At 36.2% G+C, this 16,071-nt stretch overlaps 1 protein-coding gene and 1 pseudogene across 2 annotated transcripts in view; both read left to right on the top strand.

Moving 5' to 3' along the window:
* Nucleotides 1-223: 223 nt before the first annotated feature.
* Nucleotides 224-16,071, top strand: part of ZNF280C (zinc finger protein 280C) — a gene marked incomplete at its 5' end in the record, with an annotated part of 38,969 nt that continues 23,121 nt past the window's right edge. Inside the window, 5 exons of the mRNA XM_080911001.1 lie at nucleotides 224-254; nucleotides 11,264-11,413; nucleotides 12,911-12,976; nucleotides 13,313-13,446; nucleotides 15,846-15,951. Of these exons, the coding sequence (XP_080767127.1) occupies nucleotides 224-254; nucleotides 11,264-11,413; nucleotides 12,911-12,976; nucleotides 13,313-13,446; nucleotides 15,846-15,951 (487 nt within the window). The remainder of the gene's footprint in view (nucleotides 255-11,263; nucleotides 11,414-12,910; nucleotides 12,977-13,312; nucleotides 13,447-15,845; nucleotides 15,952-16,071) is intronic.
* Nucleotides 7,423-8,110, top strand: LOC308414700 (acyl-protein thioesterase 1-like; annotated as a pseudogene). Its single transcript has one exon. The product of its transcript is annotated as an acyl-protein thioesterase 1-like (transcript).

The following is a 16,071-nucleotide window of genomic DNA, read 5'->3' as shown; positions in this document are numbered from 1 at the left end:
AGTGAGAAATACTACCAGCCTGATACCTTTATTTTATAAAGTGGAAAACAAAGTCCTAACCTGCTACCTTGTCAGGATTAATATAAGTTTGCTTAAGATTAAAATTAGACCCAAAGATTTCTGACTCAAGTTTCATGTTTCAAGTTTCAAGTATTTAGTATTATTTGGAATTCATAAAATTAATTGGCGTCCTGTGCTTGTTTTTAGATGGTCCTTCAATTTGATGGATAAAGACAACTCTGTTCAAAAAAGAAGTAAGTGTTGTTTCTGCAATGGATACTAGCATATATGGATTTTTTAATTACATGCATTTATTTATTTACTTACTTGCCTATTTGTGTGTGTACGTACATGTGTGTGCAAAGGACAGCTTGGGGGAGGTTTTTCCTTTTACATCTTGGATCCTGGGAATTAAACTTATGTCATCAGGCTTGGTGGCAAATGCCATCGACAACCCGTAAATGGCATTTATACTGATAACCTTTCTTTGATAGGTTCACTGAGAGGTGAGTACATTTAGTTTTTACTTAAATTTACTTAGATTAATGAAAGTTATACATATAATGAAAATTGGATGATCTACAAAGGTATGAACAAATGGGCTACAAAATTAGCTCACTGCTTGCTTGCTGCACTAGCATGAGTCTCTTCAAATCCTCAGCACCCATGTGAAAAGCTACGTGTGGCTGTGTTTCCATCTGCAATCCCAGCACTTGATAAAGGGACCAAAGAAAAGTGAATTATGGGTAGCCAGCCTAGCTCCACATTCAATGAGAAATTTTTTTCTCAAGGGAATAAGGTAGACAGTGATAGAGCAGGGACACCTGAGGTCTTCCTCTTGTTTTTATGAGCACACACATGTGAACATACATCACACATACACGAAAATGTAAGGTAAACTATCAGTATACAAAGTTGCCTTTGTTTCTTTAAATTCAGTATCACCTTATTTGTCAGATTTCTTAGCCTGTAGAATAATGTCTGCTTTCTAAGCAGTAAACAAAGTAGTAATAATATATCCTTCCCTCTGATGTGGAACATGTACAATTAAGAAGCATTAAAAATAGTGAAAAGTTTGAGCTGTCATATTAAATTTTGAATTTCTGATAATAGACTGACTTGATTAGAGGTAGAAGAAAGCACATTGAATATAAAGATGTGAAACTCTGAATTAATGCTTTATTTAACTTAGAAGATTCTGCATAACATTTTAGGGTATAGACTAAAATGAAGGCAGTTGGTTTATAATATTGGTTACATTTGGAGGATAAGTGTTTGTTTGTTTTGGGGGCATAGGATAACTACTAAACATTAGAAATATTGTGCTAAGAAATCATTTTAGGACTCAGAATGTGACTCAGTAGCAGAACACTTATCTCTAACATGCATGAGGCTCTGTGTTCAGTCCCCACCCAGCACTACAAAAAAGTTGTCATACTTATAAGAGGGGAAATTTAAAATTTTGGAAAATTCCACCAATTTGTTAGTGGTTTCATTTAAGGCAATTCTAAATTATCAGCTTAATTTTGGCCCAAAGGCAGATGCGTTGTTATTGTAATATAAATCTCTTTAGAAATGACTGTATGTATCATCATGGTTAATGTGTTGTGTTTTGAGTGTGTGTGTGTGTCTATATGGCAGGGTAGTAGTGATGAATGCCTTGTTGCAAACGTAGAAGTAAAAGGAATCGGTTTTCGTCTTCCACCTATCATGGTAGTTCTGGGCACTGAAGCACTTTCCCTGCAGAACAATTTTTATTGCTCATGACTGTATTTTAAATGTAAAAAATATCATTGTCTAAACCCAAATCCCAAGGTTATTTTACATTATTAGTTATCTGCCCCTAGCCAAATCTTATTCCATCATATGTACATCTGTATAGTTATTACTTTAGTTTAAATTTCCAGTTTATTTAGCTGAAACAGTACACAGTTATTTAAAGCTAAACAAACCGAAAAGGTTCTAAGGGTTCTTTATAGATTTATGTGTTTGTATATGCATATGTGTACATGTACCTGTAGAGGTGAGAATGGGGTGTCACATTCCATGGTTATAAGCACAGACATGTGTAAGCAGTCCTACATGGGTGCTAGGAACCAACCTTAGGTTCTCTGGATAAGCAACAAGGGTTCTTAATCATTGGGTCATCTCTCTAGCCCTTAGAATGTCCTTTTCTTTCTTTCTCCCTTCCTTCCTTCCTTAATTCTTTCTTCCTCAAGGTGTTTGCCTTCAATTACTTACATGATTTTCTCATAATCATTTCTGCATTCTATTTTGAAAATACCATATAATGGGGCTTGAGAGATGGTTCATCACTTAAGAGCACTTGTTTGTCTTGCAGAGGACTTTATTTAGTTCCGTTCCCAGTTTCCACATGTGGGCTCCTAACCATCTGTAAATTCAATGCTACGGGATCCAACACCTTCTTCTAACATCTGCAGGAGCCAGGCATGCATATGGCTCATTTAAATGCATGCAGTCAACATCTTCATACACATACATTTTTTTATAAAACTAAAATAAATACTCATATGATTATAACTTTCTCTTGAATCATCAGTTGCCATTAGCTAATGACTTATTCTTACAGATGATGAAAAATTCTTAATTTCAACATTGTAGCCCTCTCTGCAAGCATTCACCAAAGGAATAAGTATAGTTAATCATTTGAATTTTTTTTGGCTAAATTATATTTGTTATGATGACCAAAGTAAATATTTTTCATGGATGATCCTAATACTAGTATGCTGTTAGTACTTGTATCTTATACATTTCCATTTTTCTTATTTTGTATATTCTAAAAGTATTTTTCATTGTTTAGATTTACTATTTATTAAATAAACTAAGTAGAATTGGGCTGAATAGATGATACTGTACTTGACACCACCAAACCTGAAAACTTGAATTTGATCACCAGAAATCACAAGATTGAGGAGAACTGATTCCTGCAAGTAGCCTGTCCAGGGTTCCTGGGATTGAATTGAGGTTGTCAGGTATGGCATCAAGTTCCCTTACATGTTGCACCACCTTTCCTCTTCCTGGATTTTGTATTGTGGGCTCTGGGATCTGAACCTTGATACTTGTGCTTACATAGTAAGTCCTGTATCTACTGAGTATTTTGACTGCCCTCCATCTCCCCTCTCACCCTTTTATTTATTGCATGTGTGGGTTTGTGTGCAGGCATGGGGCATATGAGGATGTCAAAGGACAGTTTGTGAGAATCATTTATCTCCTATGTAGGTCCTGGTACATAGGAAATTCAGGTGGACAGACTTGGTGGTAAGCATCCTTCCATTTATTTATTTATTTATTTATTTATTTATTTATTTATTTATTTATTTATTTTATTGGTTATAGAGACTCGTATATCTCAAGATATACCTTAACATCATTTACAGTGTATCTCAAGATATACCTTAACGTCATTTACAATTATTCAAGTGTTGTGGAACACTGTGTCCTCTGTGTGCCGGGAGCCTCTTGGCCTGGAGCTTGTTGAAATGAGACACAGAGTCTGACTCAGGTGTAGCTTTAATGACTGATGTTCTCCAGACATTCTAGCTCTCTAACTATATACTAGATGCTTGTTGATAGCTTCTAAAAGGTCCTAAAAACTTTGTTGCTCTTTCTGGGGGTTAGGCCTAAAGCTACAGTCTTCTTTCTAGCTCCACAGGAACTGCACATCTCTAACTTTCAGCCTGCTAGTTAAAGTTACAGCAAGAAAAAGAGACACTTTGAAAAGTGATTTTAGTGTTTATTTTTAAGTTTTAAAACATTTCCTATGAAAGTTCTCTAAGAAAAGGGGGAACAGATTCTAAGAAAATTGGAGATAAGGGTATGTCTAAGAAAAAAGGAGATAAAGGAATCTAAAATAAGTGGATAAGGAAAATGTTAAGAAAAGTGAGACAAGGAGAATTGCTCTCCCGTCTTTGTCCTCAGCATTTATACATCTTTCAGAACACATGGTCACATGGTAAAAAGTTCATCACTAGTTTATACATAAATTCAAATTATAAATCACAGGAAGAAAAGGGGACACTTTGAAAGATGATCATAGAATTTATTACTAACTTGTAAAAAAAAGTTTTCTATGAAAGGTATCTAAGGGAAAAAACAGAAAGATCCTAAGTGGGGGAGGAATTTTTCTTCTAAGTGGGGAAAGGGAAAAAACTTTCCAGACAGGGAAAAGGAAAAAAATCTCATTGTACTCAGTACTTATACATCTTTCAGAATACATGATCACATGTTTAAAAATTCATCACAAGTTTACACAAAAAATCAAATCATAAATTGAAATAGAAGTTTACAACAGATAATGTTTACATGCATATCAATTAGGAGTAATTATCTGACTAAACATTCATCACCTGTCATAGCTCTATCTAGGGATAGTTAAAAAACATTTCGAAGTATAAATAAACCCAGTAAATATTTTATTTTCTGTCTTAGCACCTATGATAAATTGTTCATTCCCCTTTTATGACCTTTGTTTGATTCTTTTACAACCTCTTGGAATATGCTCTAAGTAGTTGAATGTCTGCTTACTATCTAAGAGGCAAGTAACTGGTAACACATAGGAGACTGGCAGAATTCTTACTGCAATTTTGACTATCAGAAAGGACCTAATAGCTTATTATTATATATAAGCTTATAATATATATAAAAGAGCTTAATAAATAATGGTTTAATTTTAGGAATTCTTATAGGATCATCATTAAGACTTAATAAGTCATCTATTTGTCTATATAACATCACTACAAGACAGTAGTAGTACATTTTCATTGTTCTGCAGAGATCTGCTAAAAAGGGTAAGCTAATACCTAGTGATTTCTATATGTGTTATAAAGTAACAGGAAAGGCATGTTAATAGCTGGAATATTTCCTAATATAAATTTCTCATGGGCCTTGCCAATGGGAATAAATCTATCATGGATTATAATCCATGGTGAACTCATCTCACAAAGATCACCTGTTAGTTATTAGCTTCTCCTATGTTGGCTCCTGACATCTGGGAATTACAGCCTTTTCTTTCTTGAACTGTCAGCAGCTATGATTACCTGAAGGAGACCTACACAAGACTGACAACTTTTCTTCATAGAATGGGAAAAAAACTCTTGTTGCTCCCTTCCTACTCCAAGGTTTTATAGAGAGCTAACAGTTACTAGAGGAGGGGACTCATTCTTCCCCAAGGATTTATTGGCAAATAGATGCTAGGAAGAGTTCATGAGGCCTTTTCCTTCTCCAAAGATTTATAGGCATTTAAAAAATGATGGGATTGAGACTGTGATATGGCTCAGTGGGACCAAGCCTGATGACTTGTTCAATCTGTGGGACCCACATGATGGAAGAAGAATTGTAGCTGATCTTTGCTATGATCTTGTAAATAACCCCCAATTAAAAAACAAAGGTTAGAGGTCAAGTGCACACGCCTTAATCCCACTGCTCCAGGGGCAGATGTAGTGACAATTTTGGAATTTTGGTTTCTTTAAAAACACAGAAATATAAAAATATATTATCATTTTAATCTCAGGTGGGGCTGCTTCAGATTGTCTATGGCATCTGACTATGAATTACTTGTGTGCTAGCAGGGGCATGATTTTGCCAGCAGCAGATAGTTTCTGCAATTGTGTGTCAATTGGAATCCTGGGAACATTTTAGAGGGTATATAAATACTAGGCCCCCTGAAAACATGGTAGGTTGTGGGTTGTTATTTGCTATTGTTGGTTGCAGTTTGTTAAGTAGTCATGAGCAAAGAAGAAACAAGAAATTAAATATCCTGATGACAAAGGTCAAACTTGCCCCAAAGAAATCAACAGCCCTAATCAGCAGGAAGTAATATGGTGATAATGTTACCTTCTTTCCAACTCCTGACTTTATTCGGGAACCTCTTGCCTTTCTCTATATCCTATTATCTGATGGTAGGGAGTTGAAAGGATATAAAAGGAGTGGAAGAAAGAAGAACCCACAAAGTAGCAAAGACCACATACAGGCAGAGGCAGGTGGATTTCTTAGCTCAAGAACAACCTGGTCTTCATAGCCACTGCTAGGCCAACCAAGACTATCTATCTATAAAGGAGACTAAGAGAGTAAAAGTAGGTGATTAAGGATATGGGAAGAGGAAAGTGGGCAAAAGTACATATAAAACATAAGAGAAAAATAGAAGGGGAGTTGTAAGACAAGGGTAGCAGTGTAATTGGGAAAATAAGGGGAGAGAATCTACTTAAATACATTGTTTGAAAAATGCAGTAGTACTGCTAATACTTTATATGGCTTCAATGGGAGAGGATGCACCTAGTCCTGCAGTGACTTGTGGTGCCTAGATGGGATGATTGGGGGGGAGGGTTGGGGCTCCCCCTTCTCAGAGACAAAAAGAAGAGGAAAAGAGGGAGGAGTTGTGTGATGGGGAGACTAGGAGCTAGGAGGATGAGGGGGAGCTGATATTGGAATGTATAAAAGAGTAAATAAATAGCCTTTAACCAACTTACACTTGAGTTTTTTTTTTCTTGGTTCTTTGTCAGGGGTGAGTACGCACCCTGTTTTGTTTAGGAAAAATGTTCAGGCAACACCAAGGATTATCTTTTAACATGTATTTATTTATTTCATGTATATGAAGTACACTGTCACTGTCTTCAGACTCACCAGAAGAGGGCATCTGATTCCATTACAGATGGTTGTGAGCCACCATGTGGTTGCTGGGGGAATTGAACTCAGGACCTCTGGAAGAGCAGTCAGTGCTCTTAACCACTGAGCCATCTCTCCAGCCCAAACTGCTAAAATTTTGTCTCATCTCCAGAATACTGAGACTGTTAAAAGTTTGTGCTGAAAATTGAATCTAGGTTTTTATAAATGCTAGGCAACTATTCTACAAGCTGAGATACAAACCTGGCCCTCTTTTTCTCTATTAATGTTTTCTGGAATTTTCATTAGAAAACTGTTGTACATTTAAATTTTACATTTCTGTTTCTAACTGAGTATGGGAGGGGCACATGTAACTCTTGACATTTGGGAAGCTGAGGCAAGAGGATTACCAAGGGTTTTGAAGACTACATGAGCTACAAATCAAATACCAAGTCAGCCAAAACTACAAAGTCAGATTTTTTCTCAAGAAAATTGATTTTTAAAAATGTATCATTTGTGTGTGTGTGTGTGTGTGTGTGTGTGTGTGTGTGTGTGTGTTTGTTTCAGTCCCACATATACTCAACTTTTGCTTTTAGGATACGTTTTAGTATCACCTAATTTGATTTAATCATTTACTGAATGTTATTGTTTATAAATTTAAATTTTGGCCCCCGGAGGTGGGGTGGGGTGGGGTGGGGTGGGGTGGGGGTGGCTGGGACTCTCCGCTCGCACACCCTTCGGCTGCCGGGAGCCCGAGCTCCCTTCCGCTTCCGACGCGCAGTCCGCCAGTCCGCCAGCAGGTGGATGTGTGGCAACATGTCCGCCCCGATGCCCGCCGTAGTGCCCGCCGCCCGGAAGGCCACCGCTGCGGTTATTTTCCTTCACGGATTGGGAGATATGGGCACGGATGGGCAGAAGCCTTTGCAGGTATCAAAAGTTCCCACATCAAATACATCTGTGCACATGCGCCTGTTATGACAGTCACGTTAAATATGAACATGGCGATGCCTTCTTGGTTTGATATTATTGGACTTTCACCAGATTCCCAGGAGGATGAATCTGGAATTAAACAGGCAGCAGAAACTGTAAAAGCCTTGATAGATCAAGAAGTGAAGAATGGGATTCCTTCTCACAGGATTATTTTGGGAGGATTTTCTCAGGGAGGCGCCTTGTCTTTGTACACCGCTCTCACCACACAGCAGAAACTGGCTGGCGTCGCTGCACTCAGTTGCTGGCTTCCATTTCCGGCTTCGTTTTCACAGGGGCCTATCAATAGTGCTAACGGAGACACTGCTGTGCTCCAATGCCATGGAGATTGTGACCCTTTAGTTCCCCTAATGTTTGGTTCTCTTACTGCTGAAAGACTGAAGGCATTGATAAATTCAGCCAATGTAACCTTCAAAATCTATGAAGGCCCGATGTGCAGCTCATGCCGACAGGAAATGATGGATGTCAAGCACTCATTGATAAGCTCCTACCTCCAATTGATTGACGTCACAAAGGGAGGGGCCTTGAGTAGAAGCTCACCAGCATCACAGTAATAGAGTATAATAAACCTTTTCCCATGACTGATCATGAAACTTCTAATGTTCGCAGTGTTAAAATGTTTTGCAAACACATATCAATGATACAGACTAAATGCTGTTGCCCTCATGGGAAATGTATGATCCTTTTAAGTTTCTATGCATATATTTGTATCATATGGTTCAGAATATACTAGTATTACCGCAGGTAAGTGAAGCAACTCGCTTCTTTGTCATTCACTCAGCAAAATAAGATAACACAAGCAGAGTTTTATTACATCATTTAAAAATTACTACTACGTGAAAATTTGTTCAGGTCTAAACAAGCTGCTAAGATGTGACTTTTTAATTCTCTGAGTTAGACTACATTTTTACTCCACAGTTGTTCAGTCACCATGCAGTGTGTGTATTTTGGTTTGTGTTCATACATACGTTACTGTAATACCTACAAATCCCATGGTATTGCATTATCCCTAATAACGGACAATGCTTTTAAGCGTCAGAAAGTAATACCACTCTCTTCAATTGATGGCCCTTCTATTGGGGACCAGGCTTGTTCCCCCCATGTATGTAATTTTTCTTCTCAAGAAGAAAAAAAGGTTCTTTTTTGATTTTTCATAGAAAACTAATCTTGCCTGTCTGTCATTAAAAAAAAAAAATCTGTTCCTATATATTATATTGACATTTTTAAACAGACATACAGTATTTCTAATATAGGTAATGTGAAAATAAACCAAACGTTACTTAAGCTTACATATTTCAAATAACTGCACCTTTAGGCTGTAGAGTTATGAGAATCTTTAGCCCTGGTAATAAATCTGTGGTTTTATTTTTCTGTAAAAAAAACTTAAAAGGGTAAATAATATCTTGGCATGTTTAGAAATACTTGTGACTGAGTTTAAAATATAATTTCTTAAACATCTTATAGCAGAGTTTAAGTTTACATTTTCTGTACATGTTATGCTTAAAACCAAATACTGTTCAAGATGAACAATCAAACTTTTATTTTATTTTTATCTGGGTAACATGTCAATTAGAAATTTTCATCTTAAGTAAAGGAGCTTTTGATTATCAGTCTCCTGTGCAAACATTAAAATAATTATTTGATTTTAAATCATCTACATATTCAAAATACTGGTGAAAATTATTTAATTCATGGGTTATAAGGACTAGTTAGAACTCACATATATAAAACCCATATTTATAACTGTTACCACACAATTGGATATGTTGTAAAAATTAAGGTTATTTCAGAATGGTTGCTTTCCCTGCTGTTTTTCAACCAACCAAGAAGCATCTTTATAAACAGGTGCTAACTGATGGAGATCATTTGGTATGTTCTTGATAGAATGTTAACAGTGAGGCTGAATGTTTATGTCTGGATTTAAAACTATTTCAGACAATCATTTACTATTTTGCTTTACTTTGAAGAACATAAATTTACTTCAGTTATTCTTTTTTTTAAATATTTATTTATTCATTATATATAAGTATACTGTAGCTGTCTTCAGACACACCAGAAGAGGGCATCAGATCTCATTACAGATGGTTGTGAACCACTATGTGGTTGCTGGGATTTGAACTCAGGACCTTTAGAAGAGCAGTCAGTGCTCTTAACCACTGAGCCATCTCTCCAGCCCTACTTCAGTTATTCTATCTGTAAAGATTTATTTGGGGTAAGAAATATTCCATTAAATTTGTGTGCTGTAATGTGGGAAAATGTCATGTTTTTCACAGTTTCTATCAATGTGAAATAAAATTTAATTTTGGCTTAAAAAATAAATTTAAATTTTATTTCACTGTTCTTGGTGTGTGTGGATATACTGTGTGTGTGCACACATGTGGAAGTCATAGCATAACTTTTGTGAGTTCTTTTTGACATGACATGATCAAGGGATTGAAACTCAGGTCAATAGGCTGAAGCAATAGGCACCTTCACCCACTGAGCCATCTTTCCATCCCCCATTATTACATTTTGTCAAATTTCTCTAGAATCTTATCATATTGTTTTCATTTCTCTTGTCATTTGTATTATCTGTTTTGTTTAAGGTCTTCTAATTTGCATTATTGCTTTGGTCTTTCACATTAGAGGATTTTCTCATATTTCTGGTGCTCATTAATTATCCATAGCTATTTTTGCTACTGTTTGTTATTAGATTTTTAAAATACTTATGTTTGTTTTGAGCTGTGTGATTATTCAGAACTGATAGTATTTGTAGTACATTCTTTGTTTCCTGGAATGGGATAAGCTTTTCTATTTCCCCTATTTCCATTCTAGTATCTTGGTGGGGAAGGGGATATTTTTATTTTGTACCCTAATATCTCTAGTGCAGTTTTATCCTCCTTTCATTCTAATTGCCACTTATCTTTGTTTTATTTCCTTTCTTAAATACAAGTGATGGGTTTGTGTCTCAGGTAATGATTATATACTCTCCTTTTTGTACATATAATCATATCCTAGTCACATAGCATAAACTTAGTTTGATTAGGTTTTATCTTAAAATGTTGGCTACCTGGGGCTAGAGAGATGGCTCAGCAGTTAAGAGCATTACTTATTCTTCCAGAGGACCGGATTTGGTTCCCACAACCCACTTGGCTACCAACTCCTTCCGGTCTGTAAATCCCATTACAGCTGACCCATGCCCTCTTCTGGCCTCTGCAAGCATTGCATGCACGTGGAGCACAAACATACATACGAAGAAAACAAATCAAAAACCTAAAAAAATAAAAAAATTGACCACTGTAACTCAACTGCTGTCCCCAATCTTCTAGATACCTAGCCATTTTTTACTGGTTTTGTTTTGAGATAGGGCTTCATGTATAGAGCAGTCTGGCCTCAAAAATGTCACCCTGCTACTTCAACCTCCTGAATGAATGGTAGGTAGGTTTTCAGGGGTACACCACTGCACTAAGCTACTACTTTAGATATTGCAGGGGTTTTTCTCAGTTTATTCTTCCTATATGATATACCAGCTATGACTATCAACTCATAGCTATTATGTAGTTATTCAGTAGTTTCCTTTAGGTTTATTAAAGTTTATCTTTAGTTAGGATGCTTCCTATTGCAAATATGTATTTTTCCTTTTGAATATAAGGGCTGTTTCTCTCCTCTTGGATATCAGATAATTCAAAAATGGCTGAACTTTTTATGGAATGTGAAGAAGAGGAGTTGGAACCATGGCAGCAGAAAGTAGAAGAAAGTCAAAATAAAGACGACGATGATGAGTTGATCTTTGTTGGAGAGATATCAAGTTCTAAACCAGCCATTTCAAGTAAGCATTTATTTCAATGAAGTTTCATGTGATGGTTGTTGTTGTTTTTTTTTTTTTTTTTTTTTGGAATGGAAAAAAACCTGTGACTATTTTATTTTTAGTAATTGATGTATTTGTTCTGAAAGAACTTAGATGAAAAGGTAGGACTAAGTTAAAGCACTTGCTCTGCAAGCCGAAAGCATGAGTCCTGGAATTTGCATCCCCAGAATCCATGTAAATGCCATGTCAGAATGGCAGGCAGCCTTCCTATAGTTTCAATTCATAGGAGACAGAGACAGGGAAATGACAGGATACACTCCAGTCTTATTGACAAGTTCTGGGTTCAGTTCTTTGCCTCTGTGGATAGAGTAGAGAGAGATTGGGGAAGGTCCCCAGCATTAGCCTGGGGACTCCAGTGTAAATACTGTTTTGGTTGGTGTGGTGATTTGAATAGGTATGGTCCCCATAGATTTATGTGTTTGAGTGATTGGTCATAGGAAGTGGCACTATTAGGAGGTGTGGCCCTGTTAGAGTAAATGTGGCCCCCTTGGATAAGATGTGACCTACTTAGGGAAAGTGTGTCACTGTGAAGATAAGACGTTGAGGTATTAAATGCTCAAGATTTTCCTGATGTGAAGCACATTCCAGTCCCCTCTGCTTTCTTGGGATCAATATGTAAAACTCTTGGCTCCTCCAAAACCTTGTCTGTTTACATGCTGCCATGCTTCCCACCATGATGGTAATGGACTAAACTTCTCAAATTGTAATCCAGCCCCAAATTTAATGTTTTCCTTTATAATAATTGCAGCAGTGGTGGTGGTGGTGGTATTTGTAGTGTGTGTGTGTGTGTGTGTGTGTGTGTGTGTGTGTGTGTGTGGTGTCCTCTTGATCTGGAATTATTTATCTAGAATTCTTGGTCTAGAATTATTGATTCTTTCTATTTGGGTGCATTAATCTCTTTAGGTTGGAGTTTTCTTCATAGTACTTCTATACAGCAATAGAAACCATAATTTAGATATTACCTTCTTGTGATGAGAAGTTTTAATCAATTTTTACCTTCTTAATTTCAATATGATTCCTCAGTAATCAGAAAATTATAAACACACAAAGACAAGAGATAACAGTCTGAAATGGTCTATCCTGTCAAGCCCAGATTGACTTCTAGAGTAGTATATTTAAACCCCTGAAACTAGTCAAATACTAGTATCTAGGATTAATGTAATCTGTTAATCTGGTAATTTTCCTTTCAGAACACAAGTAATGATATTGAGAATTAGAAGAAGCAATCCAATCAGCTGGTCCATAGTGAAACTTCCAGAAATCTAGGGGTGTCAAATGTACATGAGAATTGGGCATGGGCTTGATTTTTGAGTAATAAGAACTTGAGTCATAAAATCTTGTTATCATTAAGGGGCATAAATATATTTCTATATAATGAGTATATATGTACATTTTAGATAGTTTTATATTATCTTAATATATTTCATTTCAGTAATGAGTTTTGAAATATTTTTGTAGATATTTTGAACAGATGTAGCCCTGGTTCATCTTCAAAGGGACTAAAGAACGGCTCATTCAGTCCAGGTACTGTATTATTGTACTGTCTTAATGTTAAACATTTGTTCATGTTTTATTTATGTGTATATACATGTGCCTGTATGAGTTTTTTTGTGCACCATGTGTGTACAGGTGCCCATGAAGGGCAGAAGTAGGCATTGGGTACTCTGGAACTAGAATTTACCAGTGGTGGTTAACCACCTGATGTAGGTGCTAAGAACTGAACCCGTTTCCTCTGCAAGAGCAGCAAGTGTGTTTAATGGCTAAACCATCTCTCTAGTTTCTACTATTTTAAACTAAACTATTTGGCACAATTGTATACCCATATGTTCATTATATTCTGTTTTTTTTTAACATCTATAGCTATTTCTAATATATTCAAGCCTACAAATCTACACTACAGAAATCCATCATCTAATCCACTGGTTGATTTGCCAAGTTTTCATCCTGTACTCAAATCTCCAGAGAGTTCTGATGTTCAGACTGTGTCTAAACCTGTAAGTTTGTTTTTTGTTTTTTAAACTTTACGATTTGTTCAAGAACACATTAGATAGAATCTATCTGGCTAGAGTTGAAAATGATTCCATATTAGACCAGACCACATGGTGTGAGTCTGTCTCACAGGACAAAGTAACCCCCAAGTACAACAATAATGAAAGACTTTTAATAGAAGTAGGAAATAGCAGTAATACTTAACATTTGGAGGAAAGCTATTGATATGTGTAAATCTTTGTACTAAATACTATCTGTAATATGTACATAATTCTTAAGACATCCTTATGAGGGAGGCACTATTATTCTGATTTTATGATTGAGGAGACTGAAACTCAGAGAACCCAAATGACTCACTAAAGGGCAACTAGTAACTAACAGACATGGGATTTCAAAGCATATTAACTCAGGTTTATACATATATCTGACCATATGTTTAAGTATGTACTTAAATGGAAGGATTGCCTTAGGGCAGTATTATGAAGTAGTGTAATTTTATAGACCTTTAAGGTCCAAGAGACTCCCAGGGGCTCATGATACTAAAAGTATTATAACACTGTGATCTTGTTTTTTTTTTTTTTCCATTGTGATAGCTTTTTAAAGTCTCTAGGTGAAGTCAGGGTTGAGAGTGACAATTGTTCTGAAATGAATTGTGCATATTGTGTGAGAATTTTCTCTAAAGTTTTTAGATTTAAAAAAATATTTATTTTTGTGTGTATAGTGTTGTGTTTTCATGTATTGTCTGTGTACCACGTGTGCTTGCTGCCTGCAGAGGAAGATGAGGGAATCAGATTTTCTGGGAATCTTCTGAGGCTAAAATTAAAGATAGTTGTTACCTAATACCATGTGGACTCTGGGAATTGAACCGGGTCCTCCTGAAAAGCATCTACAGCTCTTAACTGATAAGCTCTCTAAAGTATTTCAACTCTCTTCTTTTCCCAACAACTATTTCAGTCAAAGAAAAAGATCATTATCATAACCCTTCCCCTTGAATTTTGAAACAGGGTTTCTCTGTGTAACAACCCTGGCTGTCCTGGAACTCCCTCTGTGGCTAGACCTGCCTGGTTTTGAACTCATAGATTTCTGCCTACCTCTGCCTCCTGAGTGCTGGACTTAAAGGCATGTGGCACAGCATAAAGCTCTCATTGTCTCTTTTAAAAGTCAGTGAGATACAGCTTAAAATTGGTAGGCTGTAGGACACAGGCCTTGTATTTTAAATAAACCTGGGATTTAATTCCAGCTTCCTCGTCACAAACAGGACAGATTTTACGTAGAGCCTTATTTAACCACACTAAGTACCTATTTTTAAGATGGAGTCTGTTGTTAAGACCTTTATTAGTACAGTTAAAACAACTACTTGATGTAATACATGTACCATTAAAAACATGTGTGTGGGGGCTGGAGAGATGGCTCAGTGGTTAAGAGCACTGACTGCTCTTCCAGAGGTCCTAAGTTCATTTTCCAGCAACCACACGGTGGCTCACAACCACCTGTAATGGTATTTGATGCCCTCTTCTGGTGTGTCTGAAGACAGCTACAGTGTAAGAAAACTAAATTTAAAAAAAGAGCAGGATATAAAAAACGTGCGAGGGGGATGGATGTGTGTGTGTGTGTGTGTGTGTGTGTGTGTGTGTGTGTGCGCTGAGACAGGGTCTCACTATTTAGCCCTGGGCTGTCCTGGTACTCACTATGTAAACCAGACTGGCCTCAAAATTGGAGATTCACCCACCTCTGCCTCCTGAGTTCTGGGATTAAAGGAATGTGCCGCCATATTTTGATGTTTGTTTTCTGTAGATAGTGCAGTGTGTCAGTCAGGACCGTATAATACATAGATTTGATGTCTATTCTTCATTATCATTGAATATTGTATTGAGAATATATTTCTTTGTCATTTATTGTATCTTCCTCAAAAGTATAAGGATACATAATAGTCTGCTAAGCTTATTTAACCATTCCTCCTTTGTTGAACACACAGGTTTTCATATTTTGATATTATACAGTCTTTTAAACATTTTCATTTCATTAACACAAATTCTTAGATGTGAAGGGATATGGACCTTTGAAAGTTTTTAGTAGGTATTGCTTAAATGTTCTTTGGGAAGTTGTACCAGAAATAAAACCCCTGCCTTGCCAATGTTATCACTGCATTTTTTATTTTAACATTTTATTCACAGCTAATTTTAGTTGTCTAAGAAAATTACAAAAATAATGAATGCCAATATGCTTCTCTCCCAGTATGTGGTTCTTTTAGCAGAGAAGGGTAATTGCATTTGTATTTTCTAAATTGTCTTTGTAGTACTAGCATAAGTTTGGTTTACTTTTGTCATAATAAAATAATTTTAACATTTAATTTTATACTTTACTATTAACAGAATAATAACAAAATAATTTTAACATTTTACAGAACTTTTTAAAGACTTCATCACCAGATGATTCAGGTGCTTCTTCTGTCTTACACTTAGACTCGACCAAGAATATACTATCCTCCGACATACTGCAGATGAGTACAGGTTTGATTTAACATTCTTCTTAAAATCTATAAAAAAAGACTTAATTAATATACATACGAAATTTCTGTATGGAATCCTGAAGAGAGCATAGCAGATAAAGGTGCCTGAGACAGACAGATA

The sequence above is a fragment of the Micromys minutus genome, assembly GCF_963924665.1.
Source record: "Micromys minutus genome assembly, chromosome: X".
NCBI lineage: Eukaryota > Metazoa > Chordata > Mammalia > Rodentia > Muridae > Micromys > Micromys minutus.
The sequence above is the reverse complement of the archived record's forward strand: the minus strand, read 5'-3'. Positions and strand labels throughout refer to the sequence as shown.